Source organism: Prionailurus viverrinus, chromosome D1 (assembly GCF_022837055.1).
Source record: "Prionailurus viverrinus isolate Anna chromosome D1, UM_Priviv_1.0, whole genome shotgun sequence".
Lineage (NCBI taxonomy): Eukaryota > Metazoa > Chordata > Mammalia > Carnivora > Felidae > Prionailurus > Prionailurus viverrinus.
In genome coordinates, this window is record NC_062570.1 from 100,000,640 (window position 1) to 100,020,281 (window position 19,642).

The following is a 19,642-nucleotide window of genomic DNA, read 5'->3' on the forward strand; positions in this document are numbered from 1 at the left end:
AGAGCCTGCTTGGAATTCTCTCTCCCCCTCCCCTGCTTGCTCGCACACAAGTTCTCTCTCTTTCAAAATACATAAACTAAAAAAAATAATAATAATAATAAATTAAATGTATACAGATGGGGGGCCTCTTGGGTGGCTTAGTTGGTTGAGTGTCTGACTCTTGATTTTGGCTCAAATCATGATCCCCGGGTCGTAGAACTGAGTCCTGTGTCGGGCTCCACACTGAACCTGGGACATGCTTAGGATTCTCTGTCTCCCCCCTACCTCTCTCTCATGCTTGCACACTCTTAAAAAATAAAAATAAAAAAATAATCTACACAGGGGATACAGATGCCCAGAAAAGGCCCAAAGAGATCTAAACCTTCATGCTGGGCTTCTTAATGAAGGTCTTTCCACAAAGAGAATGCATGTGCAAAGACGGGAGAGACAGTTGTTTTGCCAAATGCCTAATTTTCAACAAAGAAAAAAATCACAAAGCACAGATGAAACTGGCAAACATGTCCATTCAAAGGAACAAAATAAATCTCTAGAAACCAACCATAAATACATACTTCAGACTCACTAAAGACCTTAAAACAGTTGTCTTAAATGTATTCAAAGAGCTAAAGAAAAATAAAGGCAAAGAACTAAAGGAAATCAGGAAAATTACACATGAATGAGATTATCAACAAACAGGTAGATATAAAAAAATGCAAACCAAATAGAAATTCTGAAGCTGAAAAATGTGAACTGAAAAATTCATTAGCTCAACAGCCAACTCTGATAGGCAGAAGAAAGGATCAGCAAAATTGATGGTAGGTCATTTGAAATTATGGAGTCTGCAGAGCAAAAAGAAAAACACTGTGAACCACTGAATTCTACTCCTGAAACTGATATTGCACTGTATATGTTAACTAATTAGAATTTATATAAGTATTTGAAGAAAATCCATAAATGCATTTTCAGAGATTAAAAAAAAGAAAATGAAGCAAAGTGAACAGAATCTAAGTAATTTATAATACACCATTAAGTGGACTAATATATGCATTATGGGAATCCTAGGAATATGGACAGAAAAGGGCAGAACTTATTTTAAGAAATAAAATATTTTAAGCCACAGTGCCTGGGTGGCTCAGTCGGTTAAGTGTCTGACTCTGGATTTCAGCTCAGGTCATGATCTCATGGTTTGTGATATCGACCCTTACGCTGGGCTCTTAAGTGACAGTGTGGCATCAGCTTGGGATTCTGTCTCTCCCCCTCTCCCACTAGTGTGCATGCTCTCTCTCTCAAAATAAATAAACCAAAAAAAGAAAAAGAATAGCCAGGGGGCACCCAGGTGTCTCAGCTGGTTGAGCATCCAACTCTTGATTTTGGCTCAAATCATGATCCCAGGGTCATGTGGGACTGAGCCCCATGTTGGGTTCTGTGCTGAGCATGGAGCCTGCTTAAGATTCTCTCCCTTTCTCCCTCTGCCCCTCTCTCCTGCTTGTCTGCATGCTCTATTTCCAAAATAAATTTTTAAAAAATTAAAAAGAAATAATAGCTAAAAACTACTCAAATTTAATGAAGACATGGATATACATACCCAAGAGGTCTAACAAACTCCAAGTAGAATAAGCCCCAAAAGATCACCCTGTGACACATAACTTGTCAGAAACCAAAGAGAATCTTGAAAGCAGCAAAAGAAAAATGACCTGTCATGTACAAAGGTTCCTCAATAAGATTATCAGGATTTCTGGAAGAAACGGTGCAGGCCAAAGGCAGCAGGATGATATATTTAAAGTGATCAAAGAAAAAAAAAAAAAGTTGAGAATTCTGTACAGGCAACGCTTTCCTTCAAAAATGAAGAAGAAATTAAGATACTCCTAAATAAACAAAAGCTCTGGGGTTCATTATTGCTTGACCTATCCTATAATAAATGCATAAGGGAGTTCTTCAAGTTGAAGTGAAATGATGCTAAATACCTAAGCTGCCATACAAAAACATAAAGTTCTCTGATAAAGGTAAACACATGAATATGAAAATCAGTAGGATTGTGATTTTGGTTTATAACTCTACTTTTTATTCTTCTACAGAATTTAAAAGACAAAAGCATAAAATAATTACAAAGCTATGTTACTGGGCACACAATATGTAGAAATATAATTTATAACACCAATAACATAATGGAGTGGGATGCAGCTATATAGGAGTGGTTTTTGTCTGCAATAGAGTGTATCAGTTTAAAACTGATTATAACTTAAGCACATTACATATAATACCCATGATTTCATAAAGAAGATGAATATAGGGGCGCCTAGGTGGCTTAGTCAGTTGAGCGTCCAACTTCAGCTCAGGTCATGATCTCACAGCTCATGAGTTCGAGCCCCACGTCGGGCTCTGTGCTGACAGCTCAGAGCCTGGAGCCTGCTTCGGATTCTGTGTCTCCCCCTCTCTCTGCCCTTAACCCACTCGTATTTTGTCTCTCTCTCAAAAATAAATACACATTAAAAAAAAAAACAACACTTTTTAAAAAAATCTTAAAAAAAAAAAAAGAAAATGAATATAGAACATATGCTAAAGGAAATGACAAGAAAACCAAAATGTGTCACTAAAATAATCAACTAAACACAAAAGGTGGCAGTGAGAGGAGAAATGAGGACAAAAAAATCTTCAGAATACATACAGAAAACAAGTAACAAAATGGCAACAGTAAGTCCTTCCCTGTCAATAAGTACTGATAATTAATTAGTAATTTACTGATGTAAATAAATCTCTCCAATTAAAAGATGTATTCTGGCAGAATGGATTTAAAAAAACAGAACTGAATAGGGAGCCTGAGTGACTCAGTCAGTTAAGGGTCTGACTATTGATTTTGGCTCAGGACATGATCTCAACAGTTTGTGGATTGAGCCCGTGCCTGGCTGTGTGCTGACAGTGGTGGAGTCTGCTTGAGATATTCTCTCCCTCTCTCTCTCTGCCCCATCCACAAGTGCGTACTCTCCCTCAAAACAAATAAACAAAAAAACAGAATTGAAGTGGTGATGTTGTAAAACGTTAATTTTCTATCTAAGGATATACACAGATTTAAAGTAAAAGGACAAACAGACTCCATGCAAATAGTAACCAAAAGAAAGCAAGGGTTAACAACATTAATATAAAAGAGACTAAGTAAACAACTGTTACAAAAGATGAAAAAGAACGTTATATAATGCTAAAACTGTAAACCAAATGAACGATCACTTATGATAGTATCCAACAGAATAAAGAATAAAATACCTAAGAGTAAATTTAGGAAAGGAAGTAAAAGACTTCTACACTGAAAATTACAAAAAATTGCCAAAAAAAAACCCCCCAAAAAACCCTGAAGACCTAAATAAATGGAAAGAATCTTGTATTCACAGACTGAAAAATCCAATATTGTTAAAATGGCAGTATGACCCAAACAATTCAGACATGAAATGCAATCCCTATCAAAACTCCACTGGCTTTTTATGCATAAATAGAAAAGCTGAATAAATTCATATCAAATTACAAGGGGGCCTAAATAGTCAATATTGAAAATTACATACAAAGTTGGAGAACTCATACTTCTACATGCTACTGAATTATACACTTTAAAATGTTGGTTTTTACATGAATATCACTTCAATAATAAAAATTTTTAAATAAAAACTTGGGAGAGATTTACTGTACCTTATCTTTCTTTCCTTTTTTTGTCTTCTCAGATGGTGGCATTTTGGGAGCTGGCGGTGGTGGTGGTGGTGGTGGCGGAGGAGGAGGAGGTGGTGGTTCAATAATGGCAGTGGTAGGCACAGCACCTCGGGCCTGGACTGGCTGCAATGTGGGAGTCACTGCCATTGGGACAGAACATTCAGCATAGCTCATAATTGCAGGAGCTGTTGCCAGTCCTAGGTAATTTGACTGTAGGGTCATTCCTCTGGCTTGATGACCCATTCCTGTTGCTGGATGGCTAACAGATATTGCCTGGTGTCCAATCCCTGCAGACTGGTGTCCAATCCCTGCTGCCTGATGACCTAACATACAAACCATAAAATAAAACTATTAAGAAGGACACTTTGACAAAGCAAAAACAAAGAAAAGATGGAAAAGGGATTTGGGGGTTAGATCCCCTATAAAATGATGCCAATATACCTTGTCCTCAAAAAATACAGCCACATTTTCTGGCAGCAAAATATTTCTGAATACTTTAGTATTATGGTACTTTTTTCTTTTTTTTTTTTAAAAAAAAGCTCTAAGCCCAACGTGGTGCTTGAACTCATGACCCCATAATCAAGAGTTCCATGTTCTACGGACTTGAGCCAGACAGGCACTTCAGCATTAAGGTACTTAAATTATCAAAATTACTGATGTCATGTAAGTGCACAGAAAACAATATGGAACATGTCAAATTGTTAACAGTAGTTTTTAGTAACTGAAAGAAAAACATGTAAGGAGTTCTTGAAATGAAAAGCCTTTACATGATATCTAAAAGCCTTTTATGACATCTAATTCCAAAAACAAAGATGTAATATGTTCAGGAAAACAGATTTCAATCACAATGCTTACCTGCAGCTATAGCTGACTGGCTGTAGAGGACTGGAGAACTACCAATGGTAGCTGATCTCTGAACTACTGCATTACTAATTTCTGTGGCTTTTCTTTTTATCGCTTTAGTGGAAGGAGAACTAGAGACGGCAGAATCAACTGAACTCTGAAACAGAAGAGAATCTAGTCAGTGGCTAAAAGCTCTAGTTAAACATCCTCTTCTAATATAAAACATGGTGTCAGTCATGCCCCAGTCCCCAGAGACCCTTCGGAATGCCAAAGAGCATTTCTCACCTGGCTAGTTACAACTGTGGTTTGTGTGGAAGGTTTCAATGGAGTATCCTCCTCTGTTCCTGGGGCAGGAGGCTCTTCACTTCCCTCATCCTCCATCTCTACCTCCTGGATCTCACCATCTTCTACAGGAGGAGGGGGAGGAGGAGGGGGAGGAGGAGACTCTGGGGGTGGAGGTGGGGGTGGTGGCATTTCCAAAGGTAATGGAGGTTGAAGCACAGGCACATTCGACTGAAGGAGAGTCCAGAATGGAGTAAGTGGCATGAGTGAAGAAGAAGAAACTTGGCCAGAAAAGGACTCTTTACAAAGAGAACCTATGAAAATAAATAGGAGTCAGGAAAAGGGCAAGACAAAAGCTCCATGGCTTACATTCACAACAATGTTCAACTGCCTAGTGAGACAACTGGACCTACAGGCATCTATTCTCTACACTCATACTACTGAAATATTAAGCAATTCAGTTCAAAAATGCTTCCATAGAAAGATAAGTTTATGAACCCCACAGTTAGCACCTGCCCTAGCTGTTATATACTAGTGTTGTTCTTTGGGCCCAGATTTATGGATAAATAAATGAAGTACATCACATCAATTCAATGAGAAATTTGGTCATTGAACTTGAAGTTTCTTATTTCAAACATTCACAGTTTCAATATACACAACTAGAAGGGAATGCTCTGGGTCTTTATTTCAAAAAAGAAGAGGGGAGTAAATAATGTACATTTGTGATTCTGATTCCGTGTTATTTTATTTTTTAGTGAGTAGATAACTGATCATGGATGACCCAGAGAAGTACTCATTCAAAACACCTTTTATTAATCTGGGTTACTAAGTTTTAAAAATCCATTTACAAGGTGGTCTTGTCAACTCTATCATTCCTTTGTACCTTTGTATGAATTATTTGCTAAACCACAGCAACACAAATCAAGGAAGGTATTTTTTTTTTATTTCTGTGATGAGAAAGGGAAATTTAGAAAAACAAATCTTCAAGGTAAAGGATAACAAAGGCACACACAAAAGAGGTATTTGAAGATGCAGAAGATCTGAAGTTGCTGAAGTCTGAGTTAAGAAATTATAGCTGAAAAGCTGCAGGATCAGCTTTCCTCAAATTCTGCAAAAGCCAGTTAATTACTGTCCTTTCTCTCCTGGGAAAAGTTTTAAAGGTTAGAGAAAATAGGAGGATATACTTACTTGTAGCCTTCCCCATCCCTCTTTATCGTCAATAGGGAAGTTTCACAATATATGGGACTATTAGATATATATCCCAGGAATGCTGAAGGGAATTTTCTCCCTAAAAATCATAGAATTTAGGAGTAGAAGAGACATGAGAAATCATCTAGTTCAACTCTCTGATTTCAAAGGTAATGAAACCCAGGAGGGAAATGACTTGCCCAAGATCATACAGCTCTCAATGACTAGGTCTGACTCCTAGTCTAGTGCTATTTTACCAAGAAGTCTTGGTGAAATACCAGGGATTTAACAGATTTAGAAATCACAGGTAAATAAATCTCAGTTTGGGGCACCTGGGTGGCTCAGTCGGTTAAGTGTCCCACTTCGGCTCAGGTCATGAGCTCATGGCTTGTGGGTTCAAGCCCCACATCAGGCTCTGTGCTGACAGCTCAGAGCCTAGAGCTTACTAAGGATTCTGTGTCTCCCTCTCTCTCTGCCCCTCCCTCCCCCGCTCATGCTCTGTCTCAAAAATAAACATTAAGAAAAAAAAAATTTTTTTTAATAGTACAAAAAATAAATCTCACTTTTCATGGAATAGAGATCCAAATGCAATCACCTGTTAAATTTCATGGTCAAAAGTGATGGTATAACCATATACCATAAACAAAAGTCTCTATGACAAGGATAAAACCCTTCATTTACTTGGCTTGAAGATACCACGCTGTTCTCAATAAGGTAAAATCTAAGCCATTATGAACCATTTGGCTATAAGGATAGCTTTACTTTTTATGGAGCAGGTAAAAATATTACACAAAAGGTTTTAAGAATAGGACTTACAAGGTTACTGTAATTATTCTGAGATGTTGCTTACTTAGCAAAGGAAAGGAGCACTGAAAGAAAAAATTCACCAGAAAACAAGAATGCAGTTTTCCAGCTAATAGACTTCAAAAGTCTCATTAAACTTTTTTATTTGGTCATATCTAATGTGAATTTATACACTGACCTTTAGATGAATAAAGTTTGGGTATGGCCAGGCAGTTTACTATGTTACATAATAATAGAACATCAAGATTACATCAGAACTAAGGTAATAAGTACTGAGAATTAATAATTTATCAAACTTCCTTCTACTAATAACCTTCAACAACATTTGGTAGGTAAATGAATAAGCTAAATTTTACATATTCTTGTCTAAAATCATAATGCAACACAGAAATGTTTATGATGGCAATGTGCTACTATGCAAAGCAACTCAAGGAAATACAGGTTCAAGGTTAAAAATGGGGTTTACAACCTCCAGCAAAGATAATCAGAATTAATTAAACCATGTAAATAAGGAGATAAATTTAGCAGCAAACAAGGAGCATTTTTAGTTAATATTTGAATCCCATACTAAGTTTGTTCAAAACATAAAAGCTGTGTCTTAACACTGATAGCTTCCTTTAGCTTAAACACCAAGTTTGGATATTAATAGATCTCCTCCTACACGATGCTTCTCTTCATTTCTAAATATAACTCAGTTGGTATATTTTGCCATTTAAGCGAACTTTCAAGTCTGAAATCCAAGGAGAGATTAAAAAACACAGTTTTGGGGGCACCTGGGTGGCTTAGTTGATTAAGTGGCCAACTTTGGCGCAGGTCATGATCTCCCTGTTCTTGAGCTGGAGCCCCATGTCAGGCTCTGTGCTGAGCTCAGAGCCTGGAGCCTGCTTTGGATTCTGTGTCCCCTTCTCTCTGTCCCTGTCTCCCCCTCCCTCAAAAAAGAATAAACTTAAAAAAAAATTTTTTTAGGATGGGACTAGAGTGTATTATGCTAAGTGACATTAGTCAGAGAAAGACAAATATCATGACTTCACACATATGTGGAATTTAAGATACAAAGCAGATGAACATAAGGGAAGCAAAAATATAAAAACAGGGATGGGAACAAAACATAAGAGACCCTTAAATATAGAGAACAAACTGAGGAGTGCTGGAGGGGTTGTGGTGGGGGGATGGGCTAAATGGGCAAGGGGCATTAAGGAAGACACTTTTTGGGATGAGCACTGGGTGTTATATGCAAGGGACGAATCAATGGATTCCACTCCTGAAATCATTATTGCACTATATGCTAACTAACTTAACATAAATTAAAAAAAAAATTAAAATTAAAAACATAAAGGTAAACACAGCATTTATTATATGCTAATAATTTGAAAGTTACAGGCTTAGAATAGTGTGGGGATACAAATTTTGCTCTTCAAGAACCTGTTTTTTTCTATTTATAGGCAAGCTTCCCTTTCCTGTTTTCCTGTATTTCTCCAAAGAGAAAATTTTTGCTTAGTATTCTGAACCAAGAGGCCAGTTTAGCAGTTACTGTATAAATAATAGTTCCATAGACTTTTGAAAAGCAGCTGGATTTAACCAAAGTGACAAAGCCTAATAAGACAGACACAGTAGGTATCTTGAAATATCACTCATCTTTAGAGACAGGATGTTAAATTCAAACAATGAACGAAGATTGAAATGAACAGAAGTTTGAAACTTCCTTGCTCCCCACAGTGTAGTAATTTTTCTTATTTAAAACATGATTTTAACCACTACTGGGCTGACAAAGTGAATATACTAAACTTTCTTGACAGGCTTAAATAGCCATCAGTATTTCTCTTAAATCCCAAAAACCTTAGTACAAGATCTGGGTTTTACTTAGATCAAGATTATCAAGTTTTAATGACTCTCATTAAAGAGGCTTAAGAATATAAACAGTTTATCAGTGACTTTTTCCTACAGCATAATTGTTTTACTCAGATAGGAATGTCTCAGTCTTCCTTTAACCAGACAGTACCCAACTATATGTGTCTTCAACAAAGTGAGACAATAATTCTAAGGTGTTCACAGAACACCTAAGAGTTGGTAACTCTAGAATACTCAGCTTTGTAACATATAAGAAAGGGACATTAGACAGCAGTCAGGAGTGGAATCTCCTATCCAGAACCACCATCAAGCCTTCACTGGACTAACTTCAGTTAACATGATAAAACTAACTTATTAGACATATCTATCATTACTACCAAAAGAAAAGAATGAGGAAAGTAATCAAAAGAAAATCCCTTTGTGAAAACATTAAGACACCCTGTAACTCAGAAAATGTATTTCTGAAATAGTAAGTAGAATAAAACCACCCTTCTGCTTCATGCAAAATTATCACTGCAGCCAAATGTGGCTTTTTGTTTAGTGATCTGATAACTGCCCCTAGGCTATTTTAGAAATTAAAAAATCATCTAACATGATCAGTTTCATTTGGTACATTATCAGAACTTTTTAATTGGGATCAGGGAGCAACAGAATACAAAACATCATTTTTCGTAAGCAGAAGACAAAAGAATTCAGCTGTCCACTCCCTATGTTACCCACAAATTCCATGCCTTTACCTTTAAATGTTTATTACTTTAAAAGCCAAATCACAGACTCCTGTTTCACGTACTGTCATTTTAACAAACAGCTACTAGTTTTTTAGAATGAAAAATCATAGCCTTGACTAGGCTTCACTATTCACTTATTTCTGTCATTCCAAGAATGGTGGATTTAGAGGGGGAAAATGCATCTTCCAAGATGTGGAAATCAAGCCACTCCTCTTTAGAGGAGCTCCTATTAACTAAGGAGCTATGAAAGCCTTTTTAAAAACCTATACAACAAAATAAGGAGTGCCTGTGTGGCTCAGTCGGTTGAGTATCCAACTCTTGATTTTGGTAATGATCCATGGTCATGGGATCGAGCTCCATTATCGAGCCCCCTGCTCAGGACAGAGCCTGCTTAAAATGCTCCCTTCCCCTCTGCCCCTCTCCCCCACACTCAAAAAATAAATACATAAGTAAAAATAAGTTAATGTATACAATAAAACTAAAGACCTCTAGGAGAACATTTACTGGGTTGAGCCATCCTGATTGTTTTATGCTAGAATATTGTTGGCAATTTCCAATGATTATTTTGCTTCTCTGAAATAATGGTCCTAGTTTCATACCATTTCTTCAGAATATTTTGATTTACAACAACCATACTTGTAAGAATAGTGGAGTGGAAAAATGAGGCTGCACTATCTACAGATTAAGTTTTCTACAGAAAGGGAAAACAAATCTATTATCACTCCACAAAGATATTGACAATTCAGCTACTAGTTCCTCAACATTAACGTTCCTGTTAGTGGATACACGGCTTTGTGGCATGACAGAGTGGTTATAGGACAATCTTTTTGTTGTTGTTAGATCTAATTGGGTACATTAAATGATTCCTGAATCGGGAGCATCCTATCTAGAAAGCAGATGGAAGCTCTTATGGGACAATCTTTTAAAAATCAAAATATATTGGCTCATCATTTTATTTTTTAGCAAAGTCTGATATTAATAGTCTGCTGATTTCTAAGCAGTCCCTGCCTTAGTTTTCTTCAGTATTAACTCTTGCATTTTTATGTTAAGCCACTATTTTTTAGCTAGAAATTTACGCTATGATTTGAATTACTTTCTTCTTTTATGGTACCAACTAACACAAATCTTTTTTTCTCCAAAAGTATTTCTCTCCAATTAGTATAGGGTAAATTGTCCCACCTGTGGAATTCTCAGAAGATTCTGTAGAATTTGAATCAGTGCCAGTTTTGTCTTTCAAGGTCTGTTTAGGAAGAGTCTCGTCTCTACTTTCTTGTGCTTGGCTTTCTTCCTCTTCCTCCTCACCATCTGGAAACTCCCACTGAGACTCGCCCGACTGTTCGTTTACATAGAAATATCGTCTATGATCCCTAAATTACAAGAAAGAAAACACACGTTTTAAGACCCATTCTCCTACAAAGACACTTCCGTTTGGTCCTGTCCCAGGACAGCAGTCTGCTCTCACAGGGACGAACCTCTTCTTAATGGACTGCTATTCACAAAGGCAACAAAGAGCTTTGACAATTGAGGATGAAGAACCAAGGATAATTCAAAGCTATTTGCACTGCCAGCAGCTCTGTGAATACAGCCCTGAGCCCTCACTCCAACAGATGACTTAGAAAACACCTCTCACATTTTGTTTTGTTTTGTTTTTTGCCAATGTTTAACAGGGTTTCAAGTTTCATTAACGAAGGGACTCAATCTCCTAGAACACTAATTTCCCTTCCAAAGAAGAGAACAACGAAGTTTGCGAAAGGTGACTCTTCCCCTCTTGGACCGTGGAATTCACATTTCATACTCTTGATATCAAACACAGTGAAAGCTAAAGAGAGGGAGAGGATCTGGGAGCTGAAAAATAAAAGAGCAAAGATTTCAAATAACGAAAAAAAAAATCAAGAAAAGCCAAATATAAAAAGAAATGTTTTCATCTGACCTGCTGGCAGAAGATAGTAATCTTGTTCTTCATTCACATCTTCTGGCACGAAGCTTTCCTTAACTTCACCGAGGTTAATCAGGAGTAGTTGCTTCCAGAGGTCCTGTAAAGCGCACAGAGCTCTCGCATGCGCTTAACCCCCAAGCCCGCCCTACTCCGTGCAACAACACTCTGGAGAGTAAAAACCAGCTTTGTCCATCTTGGGAAAAAATCCGTTACATGGAACACTTTAAACATTGCTTTTTGTTTCTCCGTGTGGCTGGCCCAAACTGTAAGTGCTTGCGGTGCTCTGCCTGCCCAGCACCGCTAACTGCAGCTGCTCTCAGTCTCCGGACAGGCTGTCATGTCGTCAGGTGGTGGTGATCACAAATCATGTCTGAGATGTCAAAGGTGAAAGGTGAAAAGGGGAGAAGAGTGCGTACCTGTCCCAGTGGCAGGACCAGCCTTTAGGAGTGGCGTTTATTTCATACTGTTTTAGTTGTTCTGCTGCATCCTGAAGTTTTCGTTTAAGGTAGTTCCCATTAAGAGCCCCTTCCCTCCAGTCTGCAATCCGAGTCTAGAATCAACAAACAGAGAAATAAGTTAAAAGGCTTACTGTTACATCAGAAGACAGGAATAAAAGGGACAGGTCTTCTGGTCCACAACTGTATTGCTATACTCTCACAAAAGGAAAGTAGACCCAAAACGCACAGAAATACTGTCTTATTCATATAAAATATTGTTTGCTCTACACAGTTCTAAAAACAAGATTGGACCTTAGTACATTTTTATACTGCCAGCTCTCCAGTATCTGTGAAAATGAGTAGCAGTTTTGTTTTTCTCCTTTGGACTATATTAATTCCCTAGCAATTTTAGTTTTTGGTAGAGAGTTCATGTGGTTCAGTAATCAAAAGCAAAGGTTCAATACTTAGGGAGGTAAGCTTCCTACAGGAGTTCCTTACTGAATCCTGCTCTACCATGTTGTAAACTATTCAGGTTACAAAAGGACTCCGAACTTTTATTTTTAGTTTGATGTAAATCTGTTATTAGGCTCATTGTGTTATTTAATGCATTCATTCATTCATTCATTCATTTATTTATTTTACATCCAAGTTAGTTAGCATATAGTGCAATAATGATTTCAGGAGTAAAATCCAGTGGTTCATCCCTTACATGTAACACCCAGTGCTCATCCCAACAAATGTCTCCCTTAATGCCCCTTGCCCATTTATAGCCCATCCCCCACCCATAACCCCTTCAGCAACCCTGTTTGTTCTCTATATTTAAGGGTCTCTTATGTTTTGTCCCTGTCCCCATTTTTATATTATTTTTGTTTCCCTTCCCATATGTTCACCTGCTTTGTATCTTAAATTCCACATATGCGTGAAGTCATATATTTGTCTTTCTCTAGTTTCACTTAGCATAATACACTCTAGTTCCATCTGCATTGTTGCAAATGCCAAGATTTCATTGTTTCTGATTGCTAATATTCCATTGTATACAGATACCACATCTTCTTTATCCATTCATCTGTCAATGGACATTTGGGATCTTTCCATAATCTGGCTAGTGTTAACAGTGCTACCATAAACATTGGGGCACATGTGCCCCTTTGAATCAGCATTTTTGTATAAAAAAATATTTAAAAAAAAAAATTTTTTTTTCAACGTTTATTTATTTTTTGGGAGAGAGAGAGAGACAGAGCATGAACGGGGGAGGGGCAGAGAGAGAGGGAGACACAGAATCGGAAACAGGCTCCAGGCTCTGAGCCATCAGCCCAGAGCCCGATGCGGGGCTCGAACTCACGGACCGCGAGATCGTGACCTGGCTGAAGTCGGACGCCTAACCGACTGCGCCACCCAGGCGCCCCTAAAAAAATATTTTTTAAACATAAAATAGAATATATGCCTACTGAAGGTGGTATCCCCACACATAAAATCTTAGTATTTATCTTCATAGTTACGTTTACACAGTTTTGTTTCCTGGGTTAGTCATTCAAATTTGCACCAATGTTAAAAATTTTAATTTAGGATTAGAAAAATAAGATAAAAGCCTTACACATAGAGCATTTTACTCAAAGACCAACTATACATAAATGCCTAAATTACCTCAGTCTGTAAGAGCAGCACATGAAAGTTGGAGATGGACTGTCTATTAATGCCTAGGAATTCAAATTTACTTGTCAGGGTATTTGCCAGTTCTCCAATCTGAAACTGTAATGTAGGAAAGAAAGAGAAAAATAAAATTGAATCAGCAATATTTTTCTGTATTATGTAAACTATTTTGTTCTTAAACATACTAAAAAAAAAGGGTCTGCCTAGAAACAGCCCTTCTTAAATAGTTGCATCTGAACAGTCATGAAAATAACTCTAGTTATTTCTAGTTACATAGAAAAATTTCTAGTTACGTAGAAAACTCTAATTTACGTTAAAATACTTCACATAACAAGTGATAAATAAGGACAAGCCTAGAGAAATTGAATGTATACTTTGAGACAATATAGAATTCAACAGGTGAAAATAGATGCTAAATGATGTAACTCCCAATAGTGTCCAAACTATCATTTAATTATTACTAAGTGCTTTTATCAGCTACGCACTGAACAAAATTAATTCTCCCAGTCCCTTTCACATGGTTGTACACTAGCCAGTGACTGGATAAACTCTTTCGAGTCAAAAGAATGTACTATGTGATTTTTCCAATAGACCATCCTTAAATAGCCACATATTTATATGGTCCAATTCTCTCGACATTAGGCTAGAAATAAAATTGGAACCGAGTTAGCCTTTATGTAAAGAGAAGTACACGCAGAAATTAAATTTGTGACTTTTAGTCTCTTCAGTACTTCCAAACTACAGGAGCCTACATTGATACACTATTATTGCTTTCCAATGAAGGCTTAAATTTTATTTATTCATATTTTAATGTTTATTTATTTATGAGAGAGAGAAGGAGAGAACATGGGCACGTGCGCATGGGTAGGGCAAAGAGAGGGAGACAGAGAATCTGAAGTGGCCTCTGTGCTTACAGCAGAAGACCTGATGTGGGGTTGAAACCCATAAACCATCAGATCATGACCTGAGCAGAAGTCGAACACTTACCCAACTGAGCCACCTAGTTGCCCCTGAAGGCATAACTTTTATCTTTTTTAATTTTTTTTTTTAATGTTTATTTATTTTTGAGACAGAGAGAGACAGAGTGCGAGTGGGGGAGGGGCAGAGACAGAGGGAGACACAATCCAAAACAGGCTCCAGGCTCTGAGCTGTCAGCACAGAGCCCGATGCGGGGCTCGAACCCACGAACCGTGAGATCATGACCTGAGCCGAAGTCGGATGCTTAACCGACTAAGCCACCCAGGCGCCCCAGAAGGTGTAACTTTTAAAAGAAAGCAATTAAAGCATCTAGAATTTACTTTTAGGTAATTTCTCTACATCAAGTCTTCTAATTCAGTGTTACAGCCTGAAATATGACCTTTTCACGTAACTAAATAAATGACTTATATTTGGAGATAGCAAAGATTACTTTCAGTACTTGCTAACAAAGAAGGTAGTTTAACAGGTGCCCAATTTAAAAATATTTGTCCGGGTGCCTGGGTGATTCAATCAGTTAAGCATCCGACTCCTGACTTCTGTTCAGGTCATGATCTCACAGTTTGTGGGATCAACTCCTGCCTTGGGCTCTGCCCTGCCAGTGTGCAGCCTGCTTGGGATTCTCTCTCCCTCTGTGCCCCTCCCCTGCTCATGCACACAATCATTCTCAAAAGAAAAACAAACTTTAAAAATATCTTTTTGTCAGGGCGCCTGAGTGGCTCAGTTGGTTAAGCCTCCAACTTTGGCTCAGGTCATGATCTCATGGTCCATGAGTTTGAGCCCTGTATCAGGCTCTCTGCTGTCAGCACAGAGCCCACTTCAGATCCTCTGTCCCGGGTCTCTACCCCTCCTCTTCTTGGACGCTCTCTCACTCTCAAAAATAAACATTAAAAATATTTTTTTAAAAATTTGTCAAGCCATGTTAAATACATACTTTCAAATCTTGTTCTTCTTCTTTAGGTGCTGTTGGTACTTTTATCTTCTCTGGAGATTCTTCGACTTCCATCTCTTTGTCTGAATTTTCATCTATTTTTTCTGAAGTGTCAGCACCAATTACTACAAAAGAAAACATGTAAAATTAATTCAAAAGGAATACTAATATAGTACATCACATAACTTTTCTTACTCCTATAGCAGCGATATCTGAAAAAAAATTTTAGTTCTTTTTCCTTTCCCTGTTTTCTTTATTAAATAAACCGTAATGACTTATCTACCTGTCTTTAAAAAGCCAAAAAACCTTATCCTCTATAATCCCCTTTCTTAAAATGTCTATAAATAACAATCTGTTTTACCACATTACCCTGTAGTCTTTAGTTTCCCTTTCACATTCATCTATTTATCTTTTCTAATCTATTCCAGGATACCATTACTTCAATTACTTATAAAAGCTAGGTTATCAAACCTGGGATACATAAAGGTTCTTCACAATATGAGTTTTGAAAAAAAGGGTTTCACTATCACAGCAGCATTAATTTTAAACTACCTGATAAACTCCTTTCTAAACTGGTTAAGACCTGTAGACAATCTATATCAGACCAAACTACTCTTCTGCTTGGTGATGTCTCTTTGGGAAACTTCGAAAGAGAACAGGTTTACCATCAACTTAAATGGAGTAAAAGACACGAACTGTTATGTTTGCTTACCACCTCTCTGTTATGTTTGCTTACCACCTAGATGTGTGCTTATCAAACTAGTCCGCATGTACGATATAAATCATTCTGTCATGAGGCTATCAAGTGATTTAAGAAATAACTAAATTTAAATACTTTTTCTTGACTCTGGTTAATCTTTGATGTAAAGAATAATGTGACTTTTAACATCACTTTCAATAACTTTATTGGCCTTAAAGTTTCTATTAAGTACTTAATCTTATCATATACTGGCCTTGCTCTTATTAATATTCCTTCTGCGTTTTCAAATTGAAACCGGGGTGCCTGAGTGGCTCAGTCGGTTGGGCGTCTGACTTCAGCTCAGGTCATGATCTCACAGTTTGTGGGTTTGAGCCCCGCGTTGGGCTCTGTGCTGACAGCTCAGAGCCTGGAGCCTACTTCCTATTCTGTGTCTCCTTCTTTCCCTGCCCCTCCCCCACTTGTGCTCTATCAAAAATAAATGTAAAAATAAAAAAAAAAATTAAAAAAAATTGTTTGAAACCAAATCTCTCCCCCCCACTTACCAGTTTGTAATTCATTTGTATATTAGACATCTTACATTTGCTGGCAGGTAAAAGACTTTAACAATTTAAAACACTACTAGTGCTCTAAGACTTTTGCCTATTTCAAAGGGCAATTAGATAGGATCTATATACCCCTGGACCTAATAATATTATATCGCTAGGAATCTATACTATAATGACACTAAAATCTGCATAAAGATATATATACCAAGATGTTTATTACAACATTGTTTTTATTGTGAAGTACTGTATGTATATAATAAATATAAAGAATGAAATGAGCACTCAAGAAACCACAACCCAGCTTAGTGGAAAACTATCACAGGCACTTCTAAAGTTCACAGTGCCTCTGCCATCACATCCACATCAGACGTGATCTCTACCCTTATGGTTTAAGTGCCTTCCTCTAGTTCCATCATGGAAAGATCTTTAAGCACAATATTTTTTACGATTTTCCAACTTATATACAGAGAATACAAACATATGCGTTCTCCTGTAGCTTTTTAAATTCAACACTATTGTTTCTTAGATTCATTTTAATGCATATTAACTGTAGACCACTGACCTTTTTTCACGGTTGTTTAGTATTCAATTGCAAGAACACACTACTATTTATCCATTCTACCCTGGATGGACACTTGAATGGCTTGCTGGTATTACCTAATAATGCAACTGCAGTATTACTTTAAAAAGTGAAACATGGACACAACTCAAATGTCCACTGATGAAGAAGAGTTAAATAAATATCTTTTGTACTTGGTGGTTGAAAACAGTAATTTTACACTTTAAGTATGTTTAACAATCCACATGGCTAATCTCATCTATGGCAAAAATTACACATGCACATGTACAGATTACACATATACACACAACCACAAATGAATACAGCAGAAAAGGTCTGGAAAGATATAGGTAAAGGACAGAGAAAATGGACTTCAGAGGTAAGGAATGCAAATCGGGAAAAGATGAAGGGGGACTTTAAGATTTTCACTTCATATTCTTCTATATGATTGAAAAAAAATCTCAAACAAGGATGTCTGCATTTACTTATTACTGTGTTTTTATTTATCGTATTTTGACCATAACCCATAAAAGTATCTTTTGTTAAGTACACCAAACTAAGGTCTAGTGCTCAAATCTTACTGCTAATTTTCCACTGAAGAATCAGGGTCAAATGGAGATTAAGATATTTGTTCTATTAACAGATTGGAAAGATGCAGCAGGGTCTCTACTACATTACCCTGAATAGAGATAAGTTGGGTCCTCATGAAAAGACTAATCTATCTAAACAAAAAACCAGAGAGAGAGCAGAGAGGAGGCTGGGCTTGGCAGAGGTAGTCCTTGCCTGCCTTGCTTACAAGCAGAAACAGTGAGCTAATGAGAGCTCATGGACTTAATACAGATAAGGCAGTGGACACCTGGGTGGCTCAGTGGGTTAAGCGTCCGACTTCAGCTCAGGTCATGATCTTGCAGTTCGTGAGTTCGAGCCCCACATTGGGCTCTGTGCTAACAGCTCAGAGCCTGGAGCCTGCTTCAGATTCTGTGTCTCCCTCTCTTTGTCCCTCCCTTGCTTGTCCCATTTTAAATGTTTTAAAAAAATGTTTTAAAAAAATACAGATAAGGCAGTTACCGTACCAAGATTTTTAAAAAGGGAGTGAATCTTGCTTTTCTGTTTTTGAGGGAGAGGTAGTCCCCAATCAGTAGTGAATCCCCAACCAAAGCTCCTGGAAAGGGAGCTTCCTTTCACTTCTCTACTTTTCACAGAGCAGTTAAAGAAGTGAAAGGAAGCTCCCTTTCCAGCACTTCCATAAAAGGATGCAAGTGCTACCTCCTTCTTGCTGAAAACGGAACAAAACACAAAACAAAACAAGGCTCAGGATTTCCCCTTTGTATCTTTCAACTCTGCAAATTTAATGTAAAACACGAATTACCAGTTTCCCCATTTTCTGGAGTCTCTCGTCCAGTTTTGCTAGAACTCCGGCTGGTAGATTCTGGACTGGTAGCTCGAACAAACATCTTCCATTTCCCCCTTTTAGACATAAGTCTACGCATTCCATCTTGAGACGCTGGCTGGCTGATATCAGAACATGGACTAGACCCTGACACACTACCATCTCCTTCCTCCAAGGCTCGTAACTCTGCCTACAATGAACATGACAACAAAGTTAGAGTGTTATTACCTGTTCGTCAACACTTAAGCATCTGTGAGACCAAGAATGATAACTGTGCATTATCAGAATTAAAATCCTTTGAGGACGGAAGTATTTAATACATTTTTTCCATTAGCGCCAAGTATTATGCTCGTTACTCAGCAAACACTTATTCATGATTGTAGTTAACAAATACCAATTTGAAAGGGAAAAGTTCTAGAGATTCACTGAGACAAAGTTTCTAGTACATGAACACAATAGATAGAGTCTAACGTAGCTTGTCCCTGATAGCTTTAAATTTTTCAAAAGTGGAAAAGCTTAAAGGAGATATTGCTGTTATAACACCTGTTACATTTTTGATTCATACTCCAAACAGCAGACAAAACTGTTTCAAGAAAAATCAGGGCAGGGGCACCTGGGTGGTTTGGTCGGTTAAGTGTCTGACTCTTGGTTTTGGCTTAGATCATGATCTCGTGGTTGTGGGATCAAGACCCGTGTGGGGGTCCATGATGAGCACTGTATGGAGCCTGCTTGGGATTCTCTCCCTCTCCTTCTCTCTCTCTGCCTCTACCTGGCTCACTCACACTCTCTCAAAAATAAACATTAAAAAAAAGAAAAAGAAAAATCACGGCAGAAAATTGTAAAAATCAACTTCTCAATCAAGAAAATTTCCTGAGGACCATCTTTTTTGAAAGGAAGCACATGAAATTATGAGTTTCTCTTAATCTATTATCTTACAAGACCCATTTAACTATTTAAATAACGCCATAGGTGATCACTGGAAGTCAACCTGTACTTTAATTTAAAAACCAAGTTATCACTAAGAATCTACTATGCTCATGGGGCGCCTGGGTGGCTCAGTCGGTTAAGCGGCCGACTTCGGCTCAGGTCATGATCTCACAGTCTGTGAGTTCGAGCCCCGCGTCGGGCTCTGTGCTGACAGCTCAGAGCCTGGA

At 37.7% G+C, this 19,642-nt stretch overlaps 1 protein-coding gene across 2 annotated transcripts in view; it reads right to left on the minus strand.

Annotated features, from left to right (window-relative positions):
- Positions 1-19,642, minus strand: part of FNBP4 (formin binding protein 4) — a 44,704-nt gene that overhangs the window by 8,962 nt on the left and 16,100 nt on the right. For both annotated transcript variants that reach the window (XM_047877616.1, XM_047877614.1), the window contains exons 8-15: positions 18,468-18,678; positions 15,298-15,419; positions 13,383-13,487; positions 11,718-11,851; positions 10,545-10,732; positions 4,801-5,111; positions 4,528-4,672; positions 3,655-3,995 (exon numbers count right to left, since the gene is read on the minus strand). In XM_047877616.1, coding sequence (XP_047733572.1) covers positions 3,655-3,995; positions 4,528-4,672; positions 4,801-5,111; positions 10,545-10,732; positions 11,718-11,851; positions 13,383-13,487; positions 15,298-15,419; positions 18,468-18,678 — 1,557 coding nt within the window. The remainder of the gene's footprint in view (positions 1-3,654; positions 3,996-4,527; positions 4,673-4,800; positions 5,112-10,544; positions 10,733-11,717; positions 11,852-13,382; positions 13,488-15,297; positions 15,420-18,467; positions 18,679-19,642) is intronic.